The 26,896-nt window shown below is 57.4% G+C and overlaps 13 protein-coding genes across 13 annotated transcripts; 8 read left to right on the forward strand and 5 right to left on the reverse strand.

The window, feature by feature from the left end:
• Positions 1–86: 86 nt before the first annotated feature.
• SCHCODRAFT_02510197 (uncharacterized protein) lies at positions 87–1,800 on the reverse strand (the record flags this gene model as incomplete). Its single annotated transcript, XM_003029565.2, has 4 exons — positions 87–341; positions 402–920; positions 971–1,063; positions 1,123–1,800. 4 exons carry the CDS (start codon positions 1,798–1,800, stop codon positions 87–89), a joined length of 1,545 nt encoding a protein of 514 aa, XP_003029611.1.
• Positions 1,659–3,155, forward strand: SCHCODRAFT_02358616 (uncharacterized protein). The gene is made up of 4 exons (XM_003029154.2): positions 1,659–2,085; positions 2,136–2,292; positions 2,344–2,561; positions 2,628–3,155. The coding sequence occupies exons 1-4, from the start codon at positions 1,899–1,901 to the stop codon at positions 2,843–2,845; spliced, it is 780 nt and encodes a 259-aa protein (XP_003029200.2). The 5' UTR covers positions 1,659–1,898; the 3' UTR covers positions 2,846–3,155.
• Positions 3,156–3,543: 388 nt separating this feature from the next.
• On the forward strand, positions 3,544–4,622 carry SCHCODRAFT_02670098 (uncharacterized protein; the record flags this gene model as incomplete). The annotated part of the gene is made up of 3 exons (XM_003029155.1): positions 3,544–3,725; positions 3,782–4,003; positions 4,058–4,622. The coding sequence occupies 3 exons, from the start codon at positions 3,544–3,546 to the stop codon at positions 4,620–4,622; spliced, it is 969 nt and encodes a 322-aa protein (XP_003029201.1).
• A 400-nt stretch (positions 4,623–5,022) lies between these two features.
• On the reverse strand, positions 5,023–6,404 carry SCHCODRAFT_02703509 (GroES-like protein; the record flags this gene model as incomplete). The annotated part of the gene is made up of 6 exons (XM_003029566.1): positions 5,023–5,096; positions 5,148–5,781; positions 5,835–5,952; positions 6,007–6,128; positions 6,180–6,221; positions 6,273–6,404. 6 exons carry the CDS (start codon positions 6,402–6,404, stop codon positions 5,023–5,025), a joined length of 1,122 nt encoding a protein of 373 aa, XP_003029612.1.
• A 1,096-nt stretch (positions 6,405–7,500) lies between these two features.
• Positions 7,501–9,648, reverse strand: SCHCODRAFT_02750685 (FAD/NAD(P)-binding domain-containing protein). Its single transcript, XM_050347247.1, has 10 exons — positions 9,542–9,648; positions 9,366–9,484; positions 9,100–9,308; positions 8,974–9,042; positions 8,546–8,916; positions 8,471–8,488; positions 8,245–8,418; positions 8,104–8,196; positions 8,004–8,054; positions 7,501–7,951 (listed from the first exon to the last, which is right to left on the reverse strand). The coding sequence occupies exons 2-10, from the start codon at positions 9,404–9,406 to the stop codon at positions 7,622–7,624; spliced, it is 1,356 nt and encodes a 451-aa protein (XP_050198715.1). The 5' UTR covers positions 9,407–9,484; positions 9,542–9,648; the 3' UTR covers positions 7,501–7,621.
• A 962-nt stretch (positions 9,649–10,610) lies between these two features.
• On the forward strand, positions 10,611–11,958 carry SCHCODRAFT_02509577 (uncharacterized protein; the record flags this gene model as incomplete). The annotated part of the gene is made up of 4 exons (XM_003029156.1): positions 10,611–10,689; positions 10,856–10,986; positions 11,057–11,713; positions 11,764–11,958. 4 exons carry the CDS (start codon positions 10,611–10,613, stop codon positions 11,956–11,958), a joined length of 1,062 nt encoding a protein of 353 aa, XP_003029202.1.
• A 393-nt stretch (positions 11,959–12,351) lies between these two features.
• On the reverse strand, positions 12,352–14,583 carry SCHCODRAFT_01182214 (uncharacterized protein; the record flags this gene model as incomplete). Its single annotated transcript, XM_003029568.2, has 7 exons — positions 12,352–12,911; positions 12,960–13,212; positions 13,244–13,576; positions 13,636–13,784; positions 13,880–14,264; positions 14,296–14,382; positions 14,432–14,583. The coding sequence occupies 7 exons, from the start codon at positions 14,581–14,583 to the stop codon at positions 12,471–12,473; spliced, it is 1,800 nt and encodes a 599-aa protein (XP_003029614.1). The 3' UTR covers positions 12,352–12,470.
• Positions 14,584–15,378: 795 nt separating this feature from the next.
• Positions 15,379–18,059, forward strand: SCHCODRAFT_02510875 (ARM repeat-containing protein; the record flags this gene model as incomplete). Its single annotated transcript, XM_003029157.1, has 10 exons — positions 15,379–15,513; positions 15,568–15,837; positions 15,885–16,031; positions 16,079–16,158; positions 16,210–16,536; positions 16,587–16,884; positions 16,933–17,007; positions 17,059–17,360; positions 17,437–17,509; positions 17,562–18,059. 10 exons carry the CDS (start codon positions 15,379–15,381, stop codon positions 18,057–18,059), a joined length of 2,205 nt encoding a protein of 734 aa, XP_003029203.1.
• Positions 18,060–18,858: 799 nt separating this feature from the next.
• SCHCODRAFT_01173561 (uncharacterized protein) lies at positions 18,859–19,355 on the forward strand (the record flags this gene model as incomplete). The annotated part of the gene is made up of 3 exons (XM_003029158.2): positions 18,859–19,060; positions 19,117–19,173; positions 19,225–19,355. 3 exons carry the CDS (start codon positions 18,859–18,861, stop codon positions 19,353–19,355), a joined length of 390 nt encoding a protein of 129 aa, XP_003029204.1.
• SCHCODRAFT_02633443 (uncharacterized protein) lies at positions 19,042–21,191 on the reverse strand. Its single transcript, XM_003029569.2, has 13 exons — positions 20,984–21,191; positions 20,881–20,931; positions 20,726–20,826; positions 20,584–20,669; positions 20,389–20,534; positions 20,292–20,337; positions 20,213–20,239; positions 20,023–20,158; positions 19,749–19,965; positions 19,641–19,691; positions 19,223–19,589; positions 19,117–19,171; positions 19,042–19,060 (listed from the first exon to the last, which is right to left on the reverse strand). Exons 1-11 carry the CDS (start codon positions 21,029–21,031, stop codon positions 19,485–19,487), a joined length of 1,014 nt encoding a protein of 337 aa, XP_003029615.1. The 5' UTR covers positions 21,032–21,191; the 3' UTR covers positions 19,042–19,060; positions 19,117–19,171; positions 19,223–19,484.
• Positions 21,192–21,255: 64 nt separating this feature from the next.
• On the forward strand, positions 21,256–23,086 carry SCHCODRAFT_02633445 (uncharacterized protein). Its single transcript, XM_003029159.2, has 2 exons — positions 21,256–21,300; positions 21,357–23,086. Exon 2 carries the CDS (start codon positions 21,446–21,448, stop codon positions 22,985–22,987), a length of 1,542 nt encoding a protein of 513 aa, XP_003029205.2. The 5' UTR covers positions 21,256–21,300; positions 21,357–21,445; the 3' UTR covers positions 22,988–23,086.
• Positions 23,087–23,221: 135 nt separating this feature from the next.
• Positions 23,222–24,942, forward strand: SCHCODRAFT_02750692 (uncharacterized protein). The gene is made up of 2 exons (XM_003029161.3): positions 23,222–23,266; positions 23,319–24,942. The coding sequence occupies exon 2, from the start codon at positions 23,341–23,343 to the stop codon at positions 24,895–24,897; it is 1,557 nt and encodes a 518-aa protein (XP_003029207.1). The 5' UTR covers positions 23,222–23,266; positions 23,319–23,340; the 3' UTR covers positions 24,898–24,942.
• Positions 24,943–25,067: 125 nt separating this feature from the next.
• On the forward strand, positions 25,068–26,893 carry SCHCODRAFT_02633448 (uncharacterized protein). The gene is made up of 2 exons (XM_003029162.3): positions 25,068–25,141; positions 25,193–26,893. The coding sequence occupies exon 2, from the start codon at positions 25,234–25,236 to the stop codon at positions 26,848–26,850; it is 1,617 nt and encodes a 538-aa protein (XP_003029208.1). The 5' UTR covers positions 25,068–25,141; positions 25,193–25,233; the 3' UTR covers positions 26,851–26,893.
• The last annotated feature ends 3 nt before the right edge of the window (positions 26,894–26,896 follow it).

Genomic DNA, 26,896 nt, shown 5'->3' on the forward strand with positions numbered 1-26,896 from the left:
AGAGAACCCTCAGCCCTTTAGTACTTTAGTCCCGACAGTCAGAACCGCAAATATCATGATTCGTCACTCTGATCTCCAAGCCATACTCATCCCCCTCCACCCAGTCCCATCGCCCCTCCACCGGCCAAATCCCTCCTCGCCTGCTGCACCTCCAACCTCTCCAATACAGCCCGCTGCAAACTCGAATTCTTCGCCTGCGCGCTCGAGCTCTTCGTCCTCGTTCTTGAACTTGTCGGCTGATTCGACGTATCGACGTTCGCTTGAGGTACTGGCGGCGGCGCAGCAACGGAGCGCAGATGCACGGGCACAATGACAGGCGTGGTACGCGGGGGTGGGGGCCACTGTGAGGAGGAACAGGTCAACATTCACCCGCGTTGAGACCGACTGACAACTGCACTCACCCCACGATTCGGCTGATTGAAGTGCAGCGCGGCCCACGGCGGAAAGTCGCGCTCAAGATGCGCAATATGGTCCTCGATCATCTTCAGCCTCGCCGCGACCGAATTCGGCGGCGTCGGCACGTATTGCAAGGATAGGTGCTGCTCGACGGCGGTGACGCGCTCGCTGAGGTCGGCTGGGCCACCGGAGGACTTTCCAGGCGCTGCAGTGGGTGCCGCTGATGGGCCCGCTTGACCCTGCCCCTCCGCCTCCTTCTTCATCGTCCGCTTGAGCGGCCCGTCCTCGTTCTTCGCGATATCGTACTTCATCTGCGCGTCGCGATCGACGTGCCGTGCGTCGGTGCGCGCGCAGGAGGCTGATGCCTCGTCGGGAGCGTCCGCGGTGTCGGTACCGTCTGCTGGCGCGTCGCCGTCGGCTGTCTTCTGCCGCTTCCGCTTGAGGCTGTCGACGAACTCGGCACGGTTGGACGCGTCGTTCCGACTGCGATTCTGCGCGAGGAACTGGGAGATGGATTTATTGATCTGAGAAAAGGTTGAATACAGAGATGAAAGGCAAGGATGCGCATTCGTACTGAGGTCGACGGCTGCAAGTTTGGCTTGTGTGTGTAGGCGAGCTTGCGATCCTCAACTGATTCTGCGTCGTCTTTCGTGGGATCATGCGCCACCTACGGAGCAGGACTCGATGTCAGACGTATGTTCTCCATCCTGGCGCCGACTCACATACTGTAAGCCCTTGCACCAATCGCTGCAGCGCGCCCGCCACTCGCTTCTTCTCCCACTCGGGGTTCATCACGAGCACGTCCATCTCGAACCCCTTCCGCGCCTGTGTGAAGCCAACAGCCTTGAAGAAGTCCACGAGCACCTCGTCCCAGTGCTTCGGCAGAATAGGATCGGGTGGTGGAGGCGTAGGTGGCCGACGCGGAGGAGGCGCAGCGGCAGCCGCAGCGGTGGGTTTGGTTTGGTGCGCAGTAAGCGCGGGCGCCTTCCCCTCCGCCTTCGCTAGTGTGGCGGGAGTGTAGCCTGCGGTCTGATAGTAGGTTTGCGAGTTGGGGAAGGCGGAGAAGGTGGGCTGCCAGTGCTGCCAGTTCTGCGCCGGGTAGTTGTAGAAGGACTGCGCTTGGGCGGGGGTGCCGGCAGCAGACGTGGAGGGTTGGTAGGTTTGTGTGGTTGTGGGGGGCGTTGCGCGAAAGACAGTGCTTGTCGCGCCCGTAGCTGGGTAGCTATGGAGATATGCTGTCGGGGCAGCCATGGAGCCCGACGCGGTGGGCTGATTGACTGGCACTGCGCGCGTCGCCGCATGGGCTTTCGATGTCGATGGCATCTGGGAAGGAGCAGCTGTCGCTGGCGCAGACGAGCTCGCCGCGCTATTGCTCGGTCCATGATGAGGATCGTTAGAGGCCATGATGGACGGAACCAAGGCGCGCGGCTAGAACAAAGCCTTCCATTCTCGTCGACACAAAGGTGCTCGATCATACCATTTGTTCTCTACTTCTTACTGTCATGACGAGAATAACGAACATTGGAATCAAGCGGGCCTACGTGAATACCGATCCTGCCCCTGATGCTGTAGACCAGGATGAACCTCCGGCACCAGTTGAAGAGCCACCGAAGAAGAAGAAAAAGAGCAAGCATGACGCTGCTCCCGAAGCGACGGATCCCCCTGCGAAGAAGACTTATAGAAATAAAGGTGCTCTGAGCAGACAGATCGCTGTGTGCCCTTTACTGACATTCTGATAGCTATAGCTGAGAAAGCTCAACGATCGGAACAGCGGCGACTCGCACGCATAGCTGAGCGCAACGCCGACACGACTTGCTTTGCCTGCCGCGAGAAGGGACACTCCGCCAAGTTCTGTCCGAAAGCGGGGAGCAAACCCGCTGTGGGGATCTGCTATCGGTGCGTCCTCCATCATACTCATCCTGACACTAAAGCTTATGATCGGCGTAGATGCGGCTCGACGCGCCATAGTCTGAAGCGCTGCAAGAAACCCCACGATCCCGAAAACCCCCTCCCCTTTGCCACCTGCTTCGTCTGCAATAGCAAGGGACACCTTGCGTCTGCATGCGAGCAGAATCAGGACAAGGGGATTTACCCGAATGGCGGGTGCTGTAAGCTCTGCGGGGAGAACACTCACCTTGCGAAGGATTGTGCGCTTCGGAAACCTGGTACGTTTGCAGCGCCTAGTGGGGATCGTACCTCGTGTTACTTCTCTCGACTTACCGCCCCTTCAGACGTGAGGCCGGCAGCCGTCATAGGCTTCGCAGAACCGCCTGGCGCTGACGAGGACGACTTCCACACCTTGGGCCGTCTGAACAAGCAGCTCGACCGTGCAGAGAAGGTCGATACAAAAAAGAAGAAGCAGGCGGACGTGAAGACCGGCGTCGTCTCCGGCATCACCAAGTCGTTCGCCCCCGCGCCCGTGAAGAAGAAGAAAGTAGTGGTCTTTTGAGGCAATGATGCCAGCCTTTGCAACCAGCTGTGTTTGTAGACACCTCCCCAAGTTCACTGTGCAAAGTCAAGACGTTCGAGACGAAGATGGAAGTTGCTTCAGCCTGTCCCGGTCCGCTGCACGCAAGCCCTCCCGCTGTCCACCCGCTGCATGTCCGCGTCCGACATACGGCTGTGGAGTCTTCAGTGGAGCATCAATCAATTGCCTTTTCCGTTGCCACCTTCGGAAAATCCCGTCCACACTCAAACCTTCATACACAAACGGCCGAATGTGGCGCAATGCGCGCCCGCAAGCCTCCCGCTTCCTTCCCGCACACCTCCCGCCTGCCGTTCCTGCTGCGCCTGCCGTGCTCCCGACGTCGACGCGACGATGCCCGCAACGCCCCACCTCGCGTCGCCTCGCAGGTGGCCGACTCAAACGCGGAAATGCCTCTTGCGTGCGGGTCGCACTCATATGCCGAGCCTGTCTTCCCTCTCGTATAAAAGCCATCTCTTCTCACCTTCATCCCTCACTGCTCACCTCCCAGTTCCGCCTTCCTTTCCACACCGGGTCTCTCCTCGAGCTCCCCCTTTCATTCGCTTCATTTGTTTACATTCTTTATCTATCTGCCTCTACCACCCTCACCGTCCATCATCATGAAGGCCGCCTTCTTCGCCGTTCTCGCCGCGTTTGCTGGCATCGCGTCCGCGCACATCGAAATGTCTTCGCCCGCGCCCCTGCGCTCGAAGCACAACCCGAACGCGGGGTCGAACATCGACTACTCGATGACGAGCCCGCTCGAGGAGACTGGTTCGAACTTCCCGTGCAAGGGTTACCTCTCGGACGCCGATGGCAAGCAGTCCGTCGCCAAGTGGCAGGCGGGTTCGAGCCAGCAGGTGACGTGAGTGGGAATCTACCCAAGCAATCTGGGGAAGGGGAACTGACGCGGTTTTGCAGTCTCGAGGGCAGCGCGATTCACAACGGTGGCTCCTGCCAGCTGTCCATCTCTGAGGACGGCGGCTCGACGTTCAAGGTCATCAAGTCTTTCATGGGCAACTGCCCGTCCGCGGCGGGTGTCACCCTCAACGTCGATATCCCCAAGGACGTCAAGGACGGCGACGTCATCTTCGCCTGGACCTGGAACAACAACACCGGCAACCGCGAGTTCTACATGAACTGGTAAGCTCTCCTACAGTGCAATTCACGAAGACTCGTGCTCACGATGTCTTCCAGCGCCATCGTCACCATCGAGGGCGGAGGTGCTGGCCTCAGCTCGTACCCGGACATGTTCGTCGCCCAGCTCTCCGCCGTCAACTCCTGCACCGTCCCCGAGGGTGTCGATGTCGAGTACCCGAACCCCGGTGAGCAGGTCGAGCGCGTCGAGGGCAAGCTCGGTGCCCCCGTCGGCGACTGCGGTGCCTCCTCCGGCGGCTCGCCCCCTGCCACCTCCGCCTCTGCCCCCGCCTCGACCTCTGCCCCCGCCACCTCCGCGCCTGCCTCGACCTCTGCCCCGGCCTCGACCTCCGCCCCGGCCTCGTCTGCCCCTCCCGCCACCACCTCCGCCGCGCCCCCCGCCGAGACCTCTGCTCCGGCCGGCGGCGACGGCGCGTGCACCGCTGGCGAGGTCCGCTGCGACAGCGAGTCCACCTGGTCCCAGTGCGGCTCCGGCGCGTGGATCTCGATGGGCGCCGTCCCCGGTGGCATGGTCTGCAAGGACGGCCAGATCACCGCCGCGGCGCGCAAGCGGTCGCTCAACCTCAAGAGCCACCGCCGCCACTGGAACAGCCGCGCGCTCTAAGCGCCTCGCTGCATCCATCCTCACAGCCTCTTCGACATCGAAGGAGTTGACGACCGGGGATGTTGTTCCCGTCCCGCGTTGACGAGCAGATACGCTGCGCTACGCTCTAACGTGCTTTACGCATCACCCACTTCTTTATTTATTGCTATCTTTATTATTTAGCTGGGCTTGTTGTATACAACCTGGTGCAATGGCATGCGGAGCTGCCTGGAATCTTGACTTGTCGGAGTGTGGAAAACCCGGACAACTGATAGCATGAGATGGGTACCATGACGAGTTGCCCAAGCGCTGGTAGCTTGACCATCAAAACTGTCTGGTATGAGTCGAACTTTCGCATCTTACTCATTTGCACTGCACTCATGCTGTCCGGACTGATATTTTACAGCCAGCCAGCTATTGGTTAGACAATGGTATGCACCAGCTTCTCGCGCCCGTACTTCCCCTCCGACATAATCCTCAGACCCTTCGAAATGTCTGTCGAAATTCATCAGCCACAGAGCTCATATAACGCCACCTCATACTCACCTTCAAGGGGCCCCCGCAACTTACGCAACCGGCGCTGCGTCTTATACGTCGGCGCACCCTCCCCCGTCTTCCACCCCTCTATCATCCTCGGCAGATACATCGAGACCCACTCTAAAAGCTGCACCTCATCTCCCTTCATCGCCGGCATCCGCACCGTGTGCGCAAAGGTCAACTCGTACCCCAGCGCCGTGTACAGCAGCGTGAGCTCCACCCTCACGTCCGGACGCCGATTCTTCGTCGCCTCGCCGGCCGGGAGCAACGCAATGACCCTGCCCCCGCGCGTCACCGACATCGCGTCCACTACCGCATCCGTTGTGCCGTTCTCGGAAACGGTGTCGAGGGCGTAGATGATACCGTCCGATCCCGCAGCCTCGACGATCTTTGCCACCACGTCCGGGTCCCTGTAGTCGAAGAGCTGATCCGCGCCGAGGGCCTTGAGCTCCGGGAAGACAGCGGGGGACGCGGTGACGAAGGTGGTGAGGCCGGAGAGCTTGGCGAGCTGGATGGCGTGGTGGCCGACGGCGGTGGAGCCGCCCCAGATGAGGATTTTCTCGTTGAAGGGCGCGTCACTGGTGAACGGCTTGGGCAGGTTGAGCCTGATGTAGAGGGCTTGCGCGGCGGTGAAGTTGGGGATCTATGTGCGAATCAGGACGACAGTCCGAAGATACGAGTTGATGGTGTGCATACAGGGAAGGACGCCGCCTCCTCGTAGGTCATGCCGTCCGGGACTTTGAAGACCACGGCGGAGTTCATGCGCACGTACTCGGCGAAGGAGCCATTGTCGGTCTGCCAGGAGCCGCCGAAGCTGCGTAAGTCGGTAAGTTGATGTGTTGCGCATACGTGCAAAAAGAGAACGCACTCGAATCCAGCAGCGCGGTCACCGACCTTCAGGTGCTTAACCGCGGCGCCGACCTTGACCACGTCCCCGGCGGCGTCGCAGCCCTCAATCGTACCAGGCGTGCCCCAGTCCCCCCAAGCGTGCTGAGGGAATGTGAGGCAATATATCATAAAATAATCTCAGGCAAAACGCACCTTCCAGTCAGTGGGGTTCAACCCAACGGTATGAACACGGAGCTGAGGAGCTTGTGAACCGAGCACAATCGGGAGAAAGAGGACAGCACGTACAATAATTTCGTTGTCCGCCAGGTTTTTAACCTTCTCCTGGGAGGCCCAGGAGATTGTAGTTACCTCGAGGCCCTTGCGGTCTGGAAGGACCCGCAGCGCCTTGATAGACTCCGGAAGTGCTGTAGCTGACATCTTTGAGTGGACAGTCGAAGGGGTTCAGGTGTGAGGTTGCGAATCGTAGAGGGCCCTGCTGCTTGAGAGTCACCCCACGCACCTCCGGCTCTTATACCCGCCATTGGGCAACGACGTCAAGAACAAATTTGTGCATTACAGAGTGCCCACCTAGCGTCAGTCATCGCAGAAGACGTCGACGCCCTCTCATTGCTTATTGTTTTGCGACGCCGATGCCGAGGTGGCATGAGTATTGAACCCGCGGAGAGCGCGTAGTAAGCGCGTAGTCAGAAGACGTGTTTTCTGTCAGTCTGCTGAAGAAGCACTGTGGCGCGGCCCAAGCTTGTTCCACTGTGCAGTACCTCGGCAGGTGTCGCAAGCAATGAGCTACCGGGTTATCTTCATGTGCAGAGTGCCATACTCGTCATTCACAGGCCCAACGACGCCTTAGAATCTTGAGCTGAGCAGTGTGAGAAAATGACCTCAGATGTTGCCCACTGGCACGAAGCGACAATACACCGAGGACGAAGTGTCTCTCAGATGGCTTTGCATTTCGGAGAAGGTAGCGTGCTGGACCTGTATGGAACGCAGCGTATTGTGAGGATCTAGCGTAACCCAGTCGGAGGAGGACATGAGGAAGTTGAACTTGTGTATTTGGTCGAGTTTATTTTGGGGGGTCCGGCAATGGCCGAAGCTGATGTCGCCTGTTTGGCTGTGGATGTCCATCGCATCCTCCCACGAACGTAGCATGCTTCCCGCCATCATCTTGAGAGCCTTCTGCGAAGGAGCATCGCTGCTCGTAACAATATCTTGACTCCCTTTATGATGCCCGAGAAATTCTTTTGATATCTCCCCACGCTGTAACGGTCGTGCACTCGGTGACCTTCTTTTCGGAGGGGGTAAGAAGGTGGTACATGCGGCGTATACGTCACAGGCATTCGTTGAGAAGCTGAAGGAGGACGGTTATTACACAACGCCGGAGGATATCGCGGCGCTCGAGGGTGTCTTTTCGAGGCTTGATAGAAGTGTCTGAGCTATTTTGCTACGCGACCGAATTGCTGTTCTGCTTGCCTCCCTCAGTATGTACGACGCGAATCTTCTTACGGAAATTGTAAATCATCGACATCGAAATCAGTATGCATGCTCTCGAGACGTACTCGCGCTCTGAGACGACGGCGCCGGAAAAGTTATAGGGAAGCTGATCCAATAAGCGAGTACACAAGAGGCTCTATCTGCCCTTAGTAAGCCGCCAGGGCTTTCGCCACCGCCGCGTCCGTCTCGCGCACAATACTATGCCTGTACCAGTGCAGTCCGTCCCATATCCCGTTTCCCAGCTTCGCCAACCGGTCCGTGTCAGTGTGCATCGGCGATCCGTCTTCGACGAGCGAGAGATCCGCGCCCTCTTCATCGAACGTGACGAGCTGGGACTGCAGCTTCGCGCGCGCCTGCACGAAATTGGCGATGGGCGGGCGGAGGCGGTTGTACATCGCCATCGTGTCCTGGGAGAGCATCTCGAGCGGGCCCTTCTCTTGCGCGCGGCCGAGAATCTGGGCGAGGACGTAGCCGTCCTTGTAGGAGCGTGAGTGATGCTCCGTGGCAATCAACAAATCGGAGGCATACCTCGATGGCTTGACTAGCGCCGGTGCCGAGGTTGGGAACCATCGCGTGCGCCTGCGATGTTTGTCAGGATGGCCGACTGAGGAGAGATAAAGAGACTTGCCGCATCGCCCAGCAGCATCACGCCCTCGTCGGCCCACGTCTCGAGAGGTTTCTGCGTCAGGAGCACCCAATGGCGCGACGGGTCTGGCATGCACTGTCCCGTCGATGAGCAATGAGATAGCAAGCCGCACAGAGAAATAACCTTGATCAACGCCTGAACCTGCGGCTCCCAACCTTCGTACATCTTGTTCATTTCTTCCATAGTCGCATCTCCAATATCGGGATCGGCGTAAGCGGTTTCGACCCCGGTCTTGTCGGTGTAGAAGAGAGCCACGTTGACGATCTCCCCCTTGACTATTGGGTACGTGACAATGTACTAGACAGGGATGTTGAGTACTCGAAGAAATCAGTGCAAGTCGACCGCATACCTTGTCCTTGCCACAGTACTATGCGGGCGCGCTGGTGAGCACTTCACTCATGGCTCGATAGAAAAAAAGAATTACGATGTTAGGCTTCCTCAACGCCGGATGATCGAGCCAAACTGTCGCTAGCTTCTCCTGTGGAACGAGACCGCGATATATCCTGCTGCCATTATATTCCGGCTCCATCGCCTGCTTTAGCTCCGGCTTGTCGAGCTTGTCCGCTAGACGAGCGACAAACTGACGGCGGACGACCGAGTGAACGCCATCCGCGGCGATAAGCAGATCGCAACGGGCCTCCTGACCGCCGCGGAAGCGCAATTTAATCTTCTCCGTAGGAGCTTCAGTGTACTCGTAGCCGTCCAGACGATGCGAAAGATGTATCTTGACCTGCGACGAGATGTGCTCCAACAGCATCCCCTGGATTTTGGCGCGATGCAGAAGGAAAGATTTCCCTGTTTGTGGCAGTGAGTGGGATCCAACGTCGATCTAGTTCGACGTCTATGCCTCACCGCCGTCCTCTGAGTACACCTCTTTGAACGTGACTCCTTCCGGCTGGTCACTTTTACGGAAAGTGAAGGCTGAGGGTGATTGTCTTCAGCGTGAAAAAGAGAGACGGGCGAGGATAGAAAACTCACAGTCGGTCTCAGCGTTATCCAAACACTCTCGCATATCTGACTCTAAGCCGAGGTCCGTGAGGATGTCATACACCCTCTGCCAGATGCTGAGGCCAGCGCCAATCTCCGAAATCTGCGCAGCGGCCTCGTAGAGGTGGACATCAAGCTTGGACATATCGCAGAAGCGCTCTATGGCGCGGACGACTGAGAGCCCGCCGATGCCTGCACCTCTGAAAATGGGTGGATCGTTGTCAGCAAAGGACCGTCCCAGTGGCGATGACACATACATGACGGCGATGACAAGCTTGCGAGGGGAATCTTCAGCCATGTTGAGGGTTGTAAAAGAGGAAGTAGATGTCGTTCGGCGTGCGGTCCCACCGTTCGCAAGGCGCCTTATATGGTGGTCCTGTTTGTAGGTACAATGACATCGGGAAGAGTATTACCGAGGCGAGACTCCGCTTACGATAGGTTGCGATATGGCTCGCGTGCATACTGTGTCTCACTGTATGGACGCCCGGAAGGGGACCGTGACAGGCGCAGGAATAGGTTCGGTTCAAGCCCAGACACGCGGCGCACGCGACAGTACCTGCCATATAAGGAAGGTCAGAAAGCCTCCGACGCTCTGCGGAGGACGCGGCACGCCGCGTGCCGGAGCGCGGGCATGCTCCGAACCTATCAGTAATACTTCAGCAGACAGAGGACTGTCGTCCACCGAGTCTACTGATGGATGACACTGCGTTGAGGAACACAGATAGAGCGCCGAGGGCGCGTACGCGCGCGAGTCGTGGGACGTGGGCGCCTGTGGGCGCACTGCACCGTCCATCGCGTGGTTAGTCCATACACTTAGCCACAGTATTGCAATTCAACCCGTAAGTCCTGGAGAAAGCTTGAAGGAACTTCAATGCCCTTACCTATCTATGCTACTTAATACCACCAATCCGTCTAGAGGCGACGTCCGCTCGAGACGAGCCCATCTGATGGGAACACCCATCAGATGCTGCATCGAGTTATCTCCTTTTGGGTTCGACCTTGTTCTGCTTCCAACGAGATCCTCCGAAGGGTGGAGGCATAAATTCTGTTTACTCGCGGTACGAACATATTAATTATACTAACACTACTGGACAGACATCCTCAAAAGGACGAAAAGAGACGCCCGTAGAGACGGCATACATTGTGGCGCAAGGACCGATGTCGCCAACACCGTCATGACCCTTCTGCAGATCCCCGTTCCCATCAGCGACCCACTACACTTGGTCCCTTATCTGTCAACACGGACACGCTCATAACCCAGGTAACCTTGCAGGCGTGCGCTCAGCTTCAATGGTAAGTGTTTGTGATAGCGTCATCCTCTCCGCCTTCTGTCACGGACAAAGCGAATACTGTTGCCAACTGGCAACAAAGACCAGCCTGCCAATGACCATGCATCGCGCCGGCTATATAGCATGAGCTTCGCAGACCGTGTGCGCACTCCTCCTACCCCAATCTTCGCGCCACCGCAGCGACGCTCGTCATTGAGAGACACATTGTCGACCATGTCCTGTTCAGCGTTCTGCACAATTTGTCTGGATCCTAAGGTGCTTCCGGAGCAGTTTTCGTTCTTTGTGTCCTGTGGTGCGTGGCCCTCCCAACGCGAGCGGTCCGGTCATTGACAGTACAGCAGGCCACGGCTTTTGTAGCCAGTGTCTTGCTCAGGCTCGCACTCGCGATAACGACTGTCCCACGTGTCGTGCGCCAAGTGGCAAGAGGCATCCTTCACACAAAAAATTCGTCGATGTAGGTACATCGGATACGGACCTGAATGTCAACAACGCTTCGGGTCAGCTTGGCCCGAGCACAGGTGGCATAGACGCAGGTGCCACTCAGCTACTCTGCCTCGGTGACCACCCGCGCCTGAATTCGGATACCAAGGTGCGTCTTCACTTCGTCTAACTGCGTCCATCCGAGGCTCAACGTCCCTCTCCCGCCTTTCACTTCGCAGGATCGCACGCTCCGCGCTTTGTCTATCTTTAAGAACGAGATGCGCCCCACGGTCGTCGCTCTCGAGAAGGAAAGGGCCGACGACGCACTTCCGCAGGTGGACAACGCGCTTCCGCAGGTGGACATCGCGCATCTGCTGGCGGACAGTAAGTGCCGTTTGGTAGACGCTGACGCTGCCAAGGGCGCGCTCGAAAGCGAGCGGAGTCGCGTGCGTGCTCTGGAGCAAGGACGCGACCAGACGAAGACCGAGTGCGTCCGGATGAAGGAAGAGCTCATCAAGACGAGAGAAGAGCTCAACAAGATGAGAGAAGAGCTCAATATGATCAAGGAGGAGCGCGACCAGACGGTGCAAGAGCGCGATCAGACGAAGCAGGAGCGAGACGAACTCTTCAAGGAAAACTTGGATGCCCAGAGGACGCTGACGGCGATAATGTCGGATCGCCCTGCAATGCAGAAGGCGCGTCAGGCAATGGAGGAGCATCGGGGGCAACAGATGGCGGATCTCTACAGCGACTCGGAAGAGATCGACCTCGTCAGCGAGCTTGTCCGTGACCTCAATGAGTGCCTGGATCGTGAGCAGGGTTATATGAAGGACGTCAAGGCGTTGCAGGAGGACAACATCTCGCTTCGAAAGAAGCTGAGGGAGCAGGCTAAGACGGTACGTCGGCATGCGCTCGCCTCCTTGCTTCTGGTCTGATGATTTATTAGATCGACTCCCTTCTGGAGCACGCTGTGGCCGAGCAGGTGGCGCGGGTGGCACGGTCGGCGCAAAATGAGGTACAGCGGCGAGGCGGCGCTGGAGGCCTCCGAGAACGGTCTCATGCTACCAAAGCATGCCGGCATCCTGCTGAAAAGACTGCCGTGGCCACCTTGCCGCTTTCCGTGAAGCCGACACCGTTCTGATTTGCGGAGGATCTCAGTCACTGTCATGCCTCTGAAGTGCGCAGATTTGTCATCTTCTCGCGCGTTAGCGTGCGAACGGAAGTTATTCACTAGACTCTTGCTTCGAACTGGTATTGCTATCCCCATCAAGCCTGGGCAACCTCAGCACTGGCGGTTTGTGCACGCACCCTCGAGTCGGGCAGGTACAGTAGATCTGGGCCAACCACAAGTGAATGACCAGGGAGCTTGCTCCCCTCTATGATACAAACGACTTACATAGTTACCCCGCCACTCCTTTTTCGATTATACCCTTTCTTCTCGTCAACAAATGCGATCCACAATCGTCTACTACGGAGAAGTCCGAACCAGCGTGCTTCTACACATGAACTATCTATCGATCCTCCCCAATAAATACGAAGTCCTGCACCATTTCTCGTCGTCCAATCCGATCCGTCGTCATAATTTACACGCCTTCCACGCCGGCTCCCGTGCTAGTTCGTCGAGGCTTTATGTTTGTCTGACTTCTTGACGCCTCAACCTCGATATACCTGCGTCGCTTGCCGATAGTCCGGCGGCAACGTGCTTCCCCTGGCGCCAATTCCAGCGCTTTGGTACGAGCCCACAGCCGCCTCAAGCTCCTTCGCGTTGCCCGCCGATCCGAATCCGTTTAGGACCCCCGCGGCCTCGAGCTCCTTCGAACTGCCCATGGAACCTTGGTTCAGAGTTCCCGTCGAGCCTGGGTTCTGCATATCGCCCTCCGGAATGGAGCGGCTGGACAGTGAGCGGTGCACAGTGCTAGCCGAGGGGCCGACGTAGCCTTGAGGGCCCCTGAAGTTGTTCGGCGCACCAGCGTGGTTGGCGGGTTGGTTGTAGTTCAGCGTCGTTGTTGTGTACGGGTAGGGCGTTGGGACAGCATTGCCCGGGAAGGGAGTGGCCGCAGTGACGGTGATGACCGCTGGTGGCGCTGCGCCAGACTGCAGTGCCATCAGTACATCGTTCTCAGTCCTATACAGTACACGTACCATCCATGAATCCACGCTCGTCCGCTTTGTCGACCGCGACCAATCGAAGACAGGCAGGATATGACCGTCTTTCTCGTTACTGCTCGTAATGTCCCTCCCAAAGGTGGGCCGCCGGCCTAGCTTCCCTCCGCGAGTGCGGATAAACATCCAGTACAGCGCGACGAGGACGAGCAGCAGTGTACCCACAGACCCGATGACGACCCCTGCAATGGCGCCTTTGGATAGTCTGATGCGACCGAACCCCATAAGCCAACTTCACGGATTCACATCGCACCAACACTCACCCGTCACCCCCTCTCGGCGTGTAGGTTAGCGCAAAGTCGATCGCCACACCCTCGTCCGACTCCGCGACGATATCGAGGACATGTTCTCCATTCGCCAGCCCGGAAGCGTGGAAGAGCACTTGCGTCGCGCTCGCACGTGTCTTGTTCGCGCTGAATGCTCCGATTTCGTTGGCGTTGGACGCATGGGCGAGCTGAGTGCCGTTCTCGCTGGATATGGGGATTCCGTCAAGGAGGATGGAGTACGACCCGTAGGATGGTCCAACGGGGCCGTAGAGCGTGACACCGGCCCCAGTGAAGGTGAAGTGCGCGATGGAGCCGGTGGTAGAAGTAGTGCTGAGGTTGAAGGCAGAGTTTCAGTGATAGGGACAGGCAGGCGATGAGGAAGAACTCACTGTCCGGTTCCACCCAGGAAGGTACCCGGGTCGCGTACTGAGGTAGACCAGCCTGCGTCGTAGGCGAATGTGTCGTCCGTGTCTTGATGAGTCTGAACGACAATGTCCTCCGACTTCGGGTCGTTTCCGATGCTGCTGGTCCAAGTGATCTGCAATACCAACAGTCAGGCTCGGCATTCGACAATGCACAATGCTCGGTAGTTGGGTTCGCGGGTCAACCTCGTAAAGGCAAACAAACACTCACATAGTCCACGTCGACAAACTTCTGCTCTAAGTTCGTCAACTCGACGGTGTGAAGACCAACGTCTAGATCGTCAGAGGAGAAAAGCTCTTGTTGAAACTGGTCGGGATCGGCGTGGCCGTCTTGCTCTGTGACGAAGTCACCGTCGATCTTGACCTGGAGAGGATTACGGTCAACTCGGTCGTCGATACTGGATGATAACTCGGGGCCGCGCCGCGATCTGCAGCTCGCAAGGCCGCACGCGTTGACGCAGACTCGCAGGCACCAGTGGCATATGATAGCGACACCAGCTGTGTCGGGCGATCGCCATACGCGCGACGTGTACGGGCATCCACGACGTGTGTTCACCAGCTGCTCCAGCACCCACGAATCATGAAGATCACCGCACCTGATATCGCCCATGGTTAAAACGTTTGGACCCAAAAATGGAGATCGCGCTGCCGTTGAAGGTGAAGGTCATCGTCGCGCCCATCGAGTTCGTGGCCATGAAGTTGCCAGAGGAGTACCTAGAGAGAAATAATGAGACAGAAGAAGGATCCAAGATAATGAACTCACTTGCTAGCAGACCCATCCTGACTGGAATCACCAGGAGCCCAGTCGGGCGAATAGGCAATGATCGGTGAAGTGTCTTCGATGGTCATGGTGAGCGCCGTGGCGGGAGATAAATAGGCAAGGGTAATCAATATGAGAAGGAGAAGGTTGAACATGATGGCGAAGAACTTCGTGAGGGACGGGAAAAGACAGAAAGCAAAAACGAGACCAAAAAGCCTTCGCAGAAGGTGGAAGTCGAAGAGAAACTGAAGACGGGAAGGGGAAGGAGGAAGAAGAGAAGCAATGGAGAGTCAGCACCATACCCTACAAGTTTATCACCGCGCGGATTGTGCGTTCCCGCCACTGCTCAACATTGCTTGCGGCGCATCTACGGGCGATCCGAGAGAGTGGGTGCGTGCTATTACGCACTGACAGACGGTGAGAGTGCGGGCAGGGCGTGCCAGCATCGCATAGTCGTTGTGCACACGAGACTGCTCGTCGTCAAGCTCTTCATCAAGACAAGTGATCCAAAGGCTGTGAAACGCTGCCAGGGCGCCAATCTACTCGCGAGGTTGTTGCGTGCATCGATTGGCCATGCACTTCAGCTCATCGAGGCGCTTGACTGATTATCCCTCGAGAGTTTGTAAATGAGAGAAGAATGCTCTTTCATTGTATCGCGGGGGATGCAAAAGGGCCATCGAGGTTGAGATTAAGATAGCAGCACGTCGCGAGCGAAGCTGAACTGCTTCGGCAAGTACCGATTCCGCAAGCGGCTATATGTGGCGCTACACCGGAGGGTGGCGCGCATGGCGAGACGCGACTTGTAGCATCCATTCATCTTCGCGGCTCTCCAGGCCTGGAGATACTGCTATAACACTCTTACTTGCGCGTCTCTCTGCTGATCACAACGATAACACTCAGTCTCTCTTTACTCGTACGCGCATACGTGTCGATCGGCGCACTAGAATACCATGGATTACCTCAAGACCTGGGGTTCAGCGGCAGTCTCTACCATCGTTAGCAAGTCGGGGCTGAACCTCCCCTTCACTCTCGGCCCGAAAGTCTACACCAATCCGATCTGGACGCTGTACGAAGGCACGAAACGGGTATGCTTGCTCGCGACAATCCCCCAGCTCACGCTGGAACCATATACTCCCTAGGATGACGGCTCGCAAGTCTCGATCTTCGAGTACGACTTCAACGATAGCAATCGGCGGAATACGAAACCGCTTGCGAAGAACGCGCTGAGGAAGCTTCGGACGACGCGACATCCGGACGTGCTCAAGTTCATGGAGGTGGTTGAGTCGGAGACCTCGATACTGCTCATGACGGAGCGTGTTGTACCGCTGCAGACCGCCTTGGCGAACAGGAGGGGGACGGGAGCGCAAGAGAAGGAGGATTGGTTGGTCTGGGGGCTCCACAGAATATCAGTGCGTCTTGCAGTGCTGCACGCGATCTGCATCTAACCGCGTACCAGGTCGCTCTCGCTTTCTTAAACGATACAGTTGGCTCTACACATGGGTACCTGCGCCCGGATTCTGTCTTGATCACTCCTTCTGGCGAATGGAAGCTCGGCGGATTCGAGCTGTTGAGCAACCCGACGGAGGAGTCCCCCGTACTCTATGTGAGTACTAGCCATCCAATTGTACACGTCTGTTAATCACCTTGCAGACTATGGGCGGCCTTGCACCCGATGCGAACACATGGGCCTCCCCTGAAGTCCAGAAATCCGGATGGGAGGTACTAAAGTCGTACGTCTTGACCTTCCCACCTCCCTTCACGGCTGACCCTCATACCCTTAGAGGCAATCCAGCTGCCCTCGATGCTTACGATCTCGGCCTCCTCATACATATCCTCTTCAACCCCGATGCCTTTCCACCAGCCACCGCCAGCCCACCACATCCGCCGCCAAATCCATCATCTCGAGGCGCCATCCCCAACTCCATCTTCCCTTCCTACAAGCGGTTACTGAACCCGAATCCGGGTGCAAGACTCACGCCAAAGGGCTTCTTGGAGATCGGAATGGGCTCAGAAAAGGGCTTCTTTGCGGGCAACCGGCTCGTGCAGGTGTGCGCTGGGCTTGACAACTTTGCCCTGAGTAGCGAGGCGGATAAGGCGACGCTTTTGAAGTAAGTCTTTGTGACTTGTTGCTGCCTGCGCATGAGTGACAGCAATGCAGGTCATTGAAGGACTCTGCTGGCTCCTTCCCCACCGAGTTTGTCTCGCACCGCATATTACCCGCCCTAGTATCCGCGCTCGAGTTTGGCGGAGCGTCTGCCGCGTCTATCCTCCCTTTGGTGCTGCAGTTCGGCAAGAATGTGCCACCGAAGGACTATCCCGACGTGATTCTGGCGCCTCTTGTGAAGCTGTACGCAAGTCCGGACCGTGGCACTCGTATGGCGCTACTCGAACATCTGCCCGAGTATGCAGAGCACCTGGACAAGAAGACGGTGGATCAGAAGATCTTCGTGTATCTTGTAAGTAAAGGGTTCACGCACGACGCTATGTGCTAAACGTGTCTGCAGAAAACCGGCTTCGACGACACCGTCGCCGTCATACGAGAAGCTACCGTCAAGTCGCTGCTCCTCCTCGCGCCCAAAGTATGCTCTTCTCCCTCCCTTTCACTTGGTGTCATCCTCACCCCCACCCAGCTCAGCGACCGCACCCTCAACAACGACCTCCTCCGCTACCTCGCCAAGATGCAACAGGACCCCGAGCCCTCCATCCGCACCAACACCTGCATCCTCATTGGGCGCCTCGCCCCGAGCCTGGGGTACAACACAAAGCGCAAGGTGCTCGTGCCCGCGTTCACGCGCGCGCTAAAGGACGCGTTCGTGCACTGCCGCGTCGCGGGGCTGATGGCGCTGATGGCGACGAGCGACTGTTTTGACGCAGAGGAGGTGGCGACAAAGGTGATCCCGAATATGAGCTTTGCGATGGTGGATAAGGAGAGGTGAGTTGTGGGTTCTGTTAGTTGGGCTGAGGTGAGGACGCGGGAAGATGTGGAGGTGCTAATGAGTGACCTGTAGGCTTGTGAGGGATCAGGCTTTCAAGGCGATGGAGCTGTATGTGAAGAAGTTGGAGAAGCATGCAGAGACGATGGTGCGTCGGATAGGATGAACGTCGGACGGTCGTGTCTGATGCCCCGTTCTAGCCTGAGACCGTGTTACCTCCGCCAGGGTCGCCGGAAGCCTTGGCCGCCGCGAACGGTAACTCCACGCAGGCACCCTCTACACAGTATACAATGGCCAGCACAGCGGCAGGTGCAGCGGGCTCACTTGCAGGCTGGGCGATGTCGTCCATCACTAGCAGGGTATGCTCCTTTTCACGCGCCACGCAAAACCGTGTACTGACGTTTTCTTCAGCTTGCTCCAGCAGACATGCAGAGCACCATCGCCTCCACCGTCGACCGCCCAACTTCTGCGCCACCGCCTCCAGGAGGCTTCCCGAGCGACCCGTACCCTCTCAGCGTAAAGCCCGCCAACGGTATCCCTGGACTGTCGCGCGCGAACTCGGTCGCGGGAGCTGCGCCGACGCAGGCTTCGCGGCCGGGCCAGAAGACGAAGGGCATGCAGCTTGGTGCGAGCAAGGTTCCAGCAAACATCTTGGCAGAAGAACTTGCGCAAGAGGTCGCGGCGGAAGTTGCTGCTGAGGACCATATCGACCACAATCCTTGGGGCACGGACGATTTGATCGACATCAACGCGGACCAGGATGACTGGAGTACGTTCCTCGGATCTGCGAGTCGGTGAAGGTTCTGACCGATATGATGAACAGCTTCGTTTGAAACCGCGCCTCCGGTGCACGCACCAAAGCCGACGGTCGCGGCCGCGAAACCAAGGCCACCACCTGTGGACGACGGCTGGGGAGCGATGGACGACACCGCTGCCGATGCCGATGCAAATGACGACGAGGACCCATGGGCAAGCCCCACACCGCAACCCAACCTCTCCACCTCGCGCCCAAAGCCCAAGCCAGTGAAAGCCGTCCCATCGCTCCCGAAGGCGGTCAAGTCAATCAGCCGACAGGCGACACCGGTGTCCTCGCCCTCACCACCGCCTGCGACACCGAGCACACCGAGTATGTCGACGATGTCCAAGGAAGAGAAGGCGGCGGAGATGGCGAGAAGGAAGGAGGAGAGGAGGTTGAGGATCGCGGCGTTGAAGGAGCAGAAGAAGCAGGCGACGGCGGGGAAGTAGGGATCGGACTGGGTTCGGGACGCTCTGATTACTTTCTATCGGCTACACACGCTACTAATCTATGTGCATACTGCTCTTCTGATGACTGTCCCTTGCATGCGAACGCCCGAGCTCTGTGTAGTGGGAAACCACCCCTGAGCTTTCCCATCACAAAGGGAAGTCCTAATCCGGAAATCGGTCTGACCGGTCACAGAGCGCGTCAATACAGCCAAACAACGCGCTCCTTCTCTTCCCCCATCATCTCACGCCCCGATGCGTCAGTCAACCGCCGCGAATCGCACTTCCATCTACCCCAATGCCGCACCCGTGAATACCGCGGCGCAGATGGCGACTTTGACCGAGAAGAAGAAGGAGTTCGACGGCGTTGCCGCGCTTGAGCGGTCTAGCGCGTTCATGAGGCAGCAGATTGAGGATATCGCGGAGGATTGCGATATCATGGGGGCGGCGAGTGAGAGTGCGTGTATATCTCTGTAGTATGTGATGTGCTGCTGATGAGTGTTGGCAATGCAGCTATGGGTACGGTGACAGGCCAGTGGTCGAAGATGTTCGAGATCTTGGCGTTGTTCTGTGCGTTTGGACGGTTGCATTTGGTGCAAACTCCGCTGACCAGCACCGCAGTATCCTCAACCGGCCAAGATCCAGAAATCCAGGATCCCTCACAAATAGACGGCCAGCGCCTCGTTCGACTGCCTCTCGATCAGCTGCATCAGGAAGCAGCGCACCCTTCCCCGGATGCGTCCTCAGGATGAACAATTCGATGTTCCCTTACCCTTCCTTTCATCTGATACCCTTGCCCGCACGCGGAATGTTGTTTGCATCTATGTTCATATTATCCATCCGAGGCATCATCCAGCTGCTACTATACACGGTATACACGGCTACACCGATCCCGCGAGTGGGTATCCCTTCCCCTTGATCGACGGCAGCGATTCTAGCGCGGTATCCTCGTCCGTCGACTCGTTGGTGAAGAAGGTGTCCTGGGGCTGTGAGGGGGGTCAACCATTGAGAGTACTTGGCAGAGGCATAGTACGTACGGCCCTCGAGTGCATCTGCGAGGCGGTATGCTCGAACTCCATAGTTGTGGACTGGAAGGAATCGTCAGTCGAAGCGAACGTAATGAGTGCGTCTAAGATAGCACGTACGATCCCCCCTCGACTGATACCTCCCGGTTGCGTACTGACGGACGCGCTCGCCATGTTCCCGCTCCTCGAGTCGTACTCGGTGCGGATGCTTCGCCGCGCGTTCAGCGTCCATAACATGCTCGTCGCGTACAACTTCGCCATGATCTGGTTGAACGCGGTGGAGACGAGCCGGTCCTCGCCGCTGTAAAGCTGGGAGAAGACGAGGTTTAGAAGGGCGCTTTAGACGAATCAGATCACGTGTCTCGTCTGCAGATACAAGGGGAGGCTGGCCTACCATATCGCTGCGGGCGCTGCGGTGGTAAATGTGAGGCGGATGAGGGCGTTGACCAAACCAACAGTTCCAGGTAGAACATCGTGTCGCGTCTTAAGGAGGTAGTAGGCGGTGACAACTGAGAGAAGGACGTCGCCGGCTGAATGGATGAGCAGGTTACCAGGTGAGCATGAGAAGGGTGCGCGCCACATACCGAAGGTGAAGCTAAGATGCACGGCGACTGCGGTGGAAGATCAGCGTACGCGCGGCGGGCTACGATGACCGATACTCACACCAGATAGAGATGTGGGGTGTGTCCTCGCGGGAGATGTAGTACGTCTGTGAGGTATTGTCAGCCGAGGTGAGGGAGGATGATTAGAGGCAGCGCACGGCTAGAGCGATGGCAGTGTACGCTAGCAAGAGGACCGGGGAGAGAAGGGCAGGCGGAAGCCATTTACGCCCGGATATCATGTACAGTCGCCACAGAAAGAATGCCTGGACGTAGATCCCAACACTCGCGACCATGAGGGGATTCCCTGCGCGAATCTAAGCACGAGTTGCGCGGGAGGTAGTAACAAGACGCACCGCTCTGCCACCATGTCGTGTAGCTCAGCTTCACGGCTGCCGGGAGGTCGGTGAAGTTTTCGATGAATTGGATCCAGAGGAGTGCGCTGGTGGGGATGAGAGGATAAGGAATGGTGAGGGGAACAAGGGCCGACGCGCGCACAAGGATTGTATAGACTTGAGGGTAGTGATGAGGCCGAGGACGGCTACGGAGAGCTTGAGGGGCAGCTCGTCGTCTTTATACCAGCTGAAATAGTGTACAGTCTGGGGGAGGGGTAGACGTGAGCACAGAACTGGTGCGCATGCTTGGTAACGCACTTGAACAAGGATTATGCCCTGCAGGAGGACGTCTAGGAAGCTGCCGATGAGCTGCGTGGGTGGTCAGCTGTTTCGCTATTCCCCCTCGCACGACGCAACGCACCCAAGGCCCCAGCAGCCACACTGCCTGCGCATGCTCTTCGGGCGTCATAACATGCAGAACGGACTCGGGAGGGGGACCGTCGCCATAAGACTCGCTGGGCTAGGCGCGTGCGGTGTTCCCCTCTCAGGGTAAGCTGGATGGTGTGAGAAGGAAGTCCGGGCTGGCGCTGCTGCCGGGAGTGATTGGTGACTGAATGGGATCGTCGCCGTGAGCGGTGAGAGCAAGAAGGCGATCGATGTCGCGGCCGCATGGTCGCCACCATCATTTGTCCTCGACGTTCATCTCGACGTACCACCTTCCTGTTCATCGTCCTCTTTGTGAGTACCCTGTACATCTATAGGATATTGCTGATGAGTCGTGATGTACTTTGCAGCCTCGTCGACGACCACGGTCATGCATATCCTGCAGGATTACCCTTACGCACTCTCCCTCTGCCCGAAATGCCCCCACTCGTTCGTCACGATGTTGGGCTCCCCCGAGCTGGAACTACGCCTAGACGATGGCTATGTTCCCTTCGAACCCACCGAGATTGCCGCCCTCTCCGCGTCGCTCTCCCAAGTCCAGGACAGCATCGATCGATGTGACGAGGAGATATCCCGCGTCGAGAACACCCTGCGTCGCCTCCGCGGGGTGAAGACATCCCTCCAATCTACATCTGACAGAATACGGTCGCTACTCTCGCCTGTTCGTCGAATGCCGCCCGAGATCCTCGCAGAGATCGCTGCCTACACGCTCCCTCCTGGCTGGTTTCAGGACCGTGTCGGGAAGCATGTGTGGACCTTCTTGCAGGTATGCCGTGCATGGCGTACCGCAGCGCTTCATTTGCGCTGGCCATGGGCACGCTTTTGCCTGCCAAAGTCGCCGAGGAATCTCGGGGATGAACCTATGGATATAATCTCGGCGTACTTCATGCGCTCGGACCCTTACCCCCTCAAAATCAGGCTCACTTCGGACTCATTCTTTAATATGCTGCGAAATGTGCTCAGTGCCCACGCGTCGCGCATCCACGAGCTAGAGCTGGATGAATCGTGGTCACCAACGCTGCCCCAACTCCCGATCCTTCGTCGGCTTCGTGTGCGCCGCTGCACAATGTTGCCCGACTCAATTGACGCTTCAAACCTGTACGTTCTCGAACTCTTTAGGGTGCGTTCGCCCCCAAGCACTCTCCCTTGGGAGAACTTGCGCGCCCTCAGCATACACGGCGAGGCCATATATCCCGAAGATCTAGACAGTTTGCGTCGTTGTGCGAGGTTGGAAGTGCTCAGCCTGGATGCCTTCGACCCTAAAGGAGAAGTTCTGGACCAGGACGACCCTAAGGAGACACTCGTCTTCCCAACTTTGAAGATTTTGGAGATACGTGACGCTGCCATCATGCTCTGTGCTCACCTTCGCGCGCCTGCACTGCAGCACCTTATCCTGGATGTGCCCACCTGGACCTTCGATGGAGGACTCGCCGAGTTCGAAACTGTGGCTTTCGAGTATCTCTATTCCCTGGTGCCTCCGATCACCAGTCTTACATTGCGCAATATGGACAACTACGATTATCGGGAACCACACCTTGGCGAGATCTTCACCCACGCTCCCAAATTGCGGAAGATAACCGCCATCGTCATAGAGGGCGCATCGAAGACAGAACTCTCTATGTACACCGAATTGTTCCGCATCCTCTGCTGCGGCGACGGGCACCCAGAGCTGCCCCAGCTGACGGAGGTGGAATTATGGGAAAGAGTGGAGAGTGTCGATTGGAGCGTCGAGAGGGTCGACTTGGTCCGGCTGGTCCTGCAATCGCGCGGTTCACCTTCCAACTTCGGGCCTGCGCGGCTCAAGAGGCTTCGAATCCGCTCTCCCTTCGTCTTTTCGGATTCAGCGACGGCAGAGGACTGGGCAAACGTTCGTGGGTCCGATGGCGAGCACATCCTCGACGTTGATGTGCAATTTGATGAAGAGGAAGGGCCAGTTGAATGGGGAATAGACGTAGCAGCGGCACTGGGAGATCTGGAGTAGGACTTCATGCATGGAGTACGTGCGGATCTGAACCCGTTGTAATTGCGACCAGCTCATCATGTCAAATCGTGAAATCAAAATAGTGTGCCTATTTCATTGTCATCTTGTTCTCAGAAATAGTAAACAGACATGAACGTGGGTTCATCCCTGGGGTGCACCGTGAGAAACAAGGACACCGGAATAAAACCCGAACTGGCAGTCGAGGTTTTGCCATTACCATCTACCATTAGATCTGACTCGCTGCGGGTGAACATCATCATCGCTTCCGGTCGCCAAATCGTGAGTAACAGTTCATGCCCTGACCAGCCATTCGCCGACGACGCGTAATTAGAGCCTCGCAGGTACCACTCGCCATGAAAATCCTTCAAGATTCCGTACACGCCACCCAGCTCTGCTCGAAGTGCAGCGACAGCTTCAGTAGCCACCTACAGACCGCGGAGCTGGTGTCTCTCGCGCGCTCGACTCATGTCCCGCATACCCGCGCAGAACTTAGCGCGCTCTCGGATAAATTATCCCAGACGCGCAACAATCTTCGCTCGTGCGATAGAGAGATGCAGCGTTTACGCATCACCCTCGCGGAGCTTTGCGAGCAAAGGGCTCTCATTCAGTCCACCGAGGAGAATCTGGTAGCTCTGCTCTCACCCGTACGGAAGCTCCCGGCAGAGATCCTGGCGGAGATCGCGTGCTATACGCTGCCTCCTCGCTGGTTCGAACACCCTCCGGGAAGTTTGCTCTGGCCTTTCATGCACGTGTGCCGCGCGTGGCGCGAGGCAGTCATTGGCATGCGCTGGCCATGGGCGCACATCGACCTGCACGCCTATCATCCATCCGACAAGTTCGCGACATGGACCGACGCCTCTCTGGTGTACCTACAACGCTGCGGACAGTATCCCCTGGTGCTCAAGATCAGGGCGGGCATTCAACATGAAGTCATCCAAACCGCGCTGTGGCCTCATGCCCGGCGCATCCGCGAGCTGGAGCTGCAATGCCCTGATGGCGGTTCGCCTTTTCCCCGCCGGCTTCCGGCCTTATGGCGGCTTTGGTTGACGGGACCGTTCGGCGGGACAATCCATGCGCCGAAGTTACGCATCCTGGAGCTCTTCGGTTGCAGCATGTCTCGCCTCAACGTGCCTTGGGTAAACCTTCGCGTCCTCCGGGCGGCTTTCGATGTGCGCGAAGAGGACTTGGAGGTCCTGCGCGAGTGCGTACGGCTCGAGGAACTCAGCTTCTCGACTTGGAATTGGGGCGAGTACTTTGGTTCGCAGCCCATAACTCTCCCAGCGCTGCATACGCTCGAAATCGGGCACGGTGCTCTGAGATTCTGCTCACAACTCGATGCCCCCGCGCTGCGTCATTTTTGCCTCAATTTCGCATGCAACGGACTCTGCAAGCGCCCCTACGAGGAGTGCGAGTGGTTTCAAGACAGAGATCTTATGCCCGTTGTCAACCTCGTCCGCCCGCTCACGTCTCTGACGGTGCGCAATGCGGACGGCCCCACACATAACTGGTCAGCGACCCGCGCCCTCCGCGCCCTTCTAAACGGCCCGCGCAAGTTGCTAGAGATTATTTTCATCCTGGACGAGTACACGCCATCGTGGAGAGGGTCTTCCTTCCTCCAGTTCTTTGCCAATGCAATTCTCTGGGACCAGACGCCGCTGCCGTATCTGGAGGAGTTGCACATTCTCAACAGGTGTGGGGCTACGTGGCGTGCGTGCGAGGTCCGTAACGTGCGAGACCTGCTCGAGGTGCGGAGCACGCCCGCCGCTTCGCACGGTAGGCAATCAGGTCTCAAGCGGCTTCGCATATACACGCCGCGTGCAGAATTTCCTGCGTCAGCATTGGAGGAGAGCTGGGCGAATATGCGCAGGACGGATGGCGAGCGTATCTTGGTTGTCGACACCCGAGAGTGAAGCTGGAATGTAGGGATAAATATATAACAATTACTTGTTCTTGACAACCTATCGTTGTTCCGCAGCCCTTTGCTCCGGGCGAAGTCGAACTTCGGTCACATCACACGACCGTGAGAATATCGCAAACGAAGAAGACTGCTATAAACGGTAATTCATCAACTCGTTCCCAACACTCATCATCCGCGCGTCGCGCATCGCAAGTTACTCGTATTGGCGCGAAGGACGGGTCTTGTCTAGTGAGATCGTGCGTAACTTGAACGCTTGTGGAGAGGGGACTCACGCCTCGTCCTACTAGTCGCTTCCTACTACATAACTCTGTCACGCAACGTGTTTGCCATGCAGATCCTGCAAGACCAACCTCGTGTTATCTCTCTCTGCGAACGCTGCGATTATGCTCTGGAAAGCCGTACCGGACACCCAGACCTCAACACTAATGCCCGCTCATCATGCACTCCTGCAAGTGCCGCTGAGCATGACGCACTCCTCGCCAGTCTCTCGCAAGTAAATCAGAATATCGGCGACTGCGACTCAGCGATCGAGCGCCTGCGCCAGAAATCTGAACAGATCAGCCAACAGCGACGGCTGCTCTTTTCTGCGGCAGCGGATATAACTACCCTCCTCTCGCCCCTGCGCAGATTGCCTTCTGAGATTCTCGCTGAAATCGCTCGGTTTACCCTCCCGCGCCACTGGTTCGAAGGCAGGATCGGGAGATATCCGTGGGCCTTCACGCAGGTCTGCCGCAGCTGGCGGGCTGCAGCGCTTGATATGCGCTGGGTGTGGTCGCGCATTCGTCTGCCGTTGGGGTATTATAGCTGGCCGAAGGGTGATGGAAAGGCTCTGACCGAGATCGTGAAGACATATCTGGAGCGCTCGGGGCAGTATCCGGTCGCGCTGCTGGATGTCAATGCACCGAACATGTACGACGGCCTGCGACTGGCCCTGCAGGAGCACGCGTGGCATATCGGGACTCTGGAGGCGACTTTTCACGACGGCAAGCTACCCTTCGATGCGCCGCTCCCCGCTCTGAAGGAGCTGATCATCCGCGATGGTGACATCTGCGGACTCGTTGCGCCCAATCTGGTCGTCGTTGAAATTTGCCTTGTCTGCAACACCATCGAGCTCCCTTGGGCAAACCTCCGCGCGCTCATGATGTCGTTCATGATGGACTTTTCTGAGATTTCCTTTCTGAGACCTTGTTTGCGATTGGAGGTACTGAGCCTGCTTGCGGACGAAGGCGTAGCTCGCGATGTCCTCCCGCTATCGCAGCCTCTTCTCTTCCCATTGCTTCACACGCTGGAACTTGGGGGCGCGTCCATCCTCTTCGGCCCTCACATCTATGCTCCTGCCTTGTCGCACGCAGTGCTCAACATGATGCGCCGCGATTGGAGAGGCGAAGGCTGGTACAACAAGTTATGTCAGTCTTACGAGATACTCCTTTCCGGCCTGCTCGCCTCTGTGGCCTGCATAACGCTTCGAAATCGAAATGGGGTTACCGATGACACGGATCTTCTGCGCAGGATACTCTGCATGCCGAAGACGCTGCGCAAAGTCGCTTTCGTGGAGGAAACACTCGGCATCGATCGGCAACGCATTCCTGCAACCAAGCAAGCTTGCCTCGAGATGCTTAGCTACAAGGCAGATAAGCCGTCCTTCGCCGAACTAGGCGAAGTGGAAATAGTCACTGCGAGGAGGGTTCATTGGACGGACAAGGACGTGGCATGTGTACGTCATCTGCTGGAGTCTCGCAGTGCTTCGGCCAAGGCGGGATGTCTCCCTTTGAAGAGATTCTTCGTATGCATGCCTAACGTGCTCAGATGGCCTGCCGAATTCAGCGACAAAAGCGAAGGCTGGGCCGGTGTAACGAACTCCGAGGGGAGGCGCATTTTGGACATCTACTCTTCAGACCCTGAACAGTGGATTGGACCATTTAGGGCGGGGGATTACCTACAATAGCTACACGTGTAGTTGCTTGCAATTCATCTTTTCCAAATTCAACCGT

Source organism: Schizophyllum commune (genome assembly GCF_000143185.2).
Source record: "Schizophyllum commune H4-8 unplaced genomic scaffold SCHCOscaffold_9, whole genome shotgun sequence".
Lineage (NCBI taxonomy): Eukaryota > Fungi > Basidiomycota > Agaricomycetes > Agaricales > Schizophyllaceae > Schizophyllum > Schizophyllum commune.

What these genes read in the sequence shown, in the direction of transcription:
- SCHCODRAFT_02358616 (XM_003029154.2), top strand. Translation starts at nt 1,899, where the DNA reads ATGACGAGAATAACGAACATTGGAATCAAGCGGGCCTACGTGAATACC. An exon ending in GAAGACTTATAGAAATAAAG is followed by an intron (nt 2,086 to 2,135) that starts GTGCTCTGAGCA and finishes ACATTCTGATAG; the next exon opens with CTATAGCTGAGAAAGCTCAA. An exon ending in GCTGTGGGGATCTGCTATCG is followed by an intron (nt 2,293 to 2,343) that starts GTGCGTCCTCCA and finishes TGATCGGCGTAG; the next exon opens with ATGCGGCTCGACGCGCCATA.
- SCHCODRAFT_02750685 (XM_050347247.1), bottom strand. Translation starts at nt 9,406, where the DNA reads ATGGCTGAAGATTCCCCTCGCAAGCTTGTCATCGCCGTCAT. An exon ending in GGTGTACTCAGAGGACGGCG is followed by an intron (nt 8,917 to 8,973) that starts GTGAGGCATAGA and finishes TGCCACAAACAG; the next exon opens with GGAAATCTTTCCTTCTGCAT. An exon ending in AGGTTCAGGCGTTGATCAAG is followed by an intron (nt 8,197 to 8,244) that starts GTTATTTCTCTG and finishes TCGACGGGACAG; the next exon opens with TGCATGCCAGACCCGTCGCG.
- SCHCODRAFT_02633443 (XM_003029569.2), bottom strand. Translation starts at nt 21,031, where the DNA reads ATGACGCCCGAAGAGCATGCGCAGGCAGTGTGGCTGCTGGGGCCTTGG. An exon ending in ACACTGCCATCGCTCTAGCC is followed by an intron (nt 20,338 to 20,388) that starts GTGCGCTGCCTC and finishes AATACCTCACAG; the next exon opens with ACGTACTACATCTCCCGCGA. An exon ending in GCAGCGCCCGCAGCGATATG is followed by an intron (nt 19,966 to 20,022) that starts GTAGGCCAGCCT and finishes ATTCGTCTAAAG; the next exon opens with CGCCCTTCTAAACCTCGTCT.
- SCHCODRAFT_02633445 (XM_003029159.2), top strand. Translation starts at nt 21,446, where the DNA reads ATGTTGGGCTCCCCCGAGCTGGAACTACGCCTAGACGATGGCTATGTT.
- SCHCODRAFT_02750692 (XM_003029161.3), top strand. Translation starts at nt 23,341, where the DNA reads ATGAAAATCCTTCAAGATTCCGTACACGCCACCCAGCTCTGCTCGAAG.
- SCHCODRAFT_02633448 (XM_003029162.3), top strand. Translation starts at nt 25,234, where the DNA reads ATGCAGATCCTGCAAGACCAACCTCGTGTTATCTCTCTCTGCGAACGC.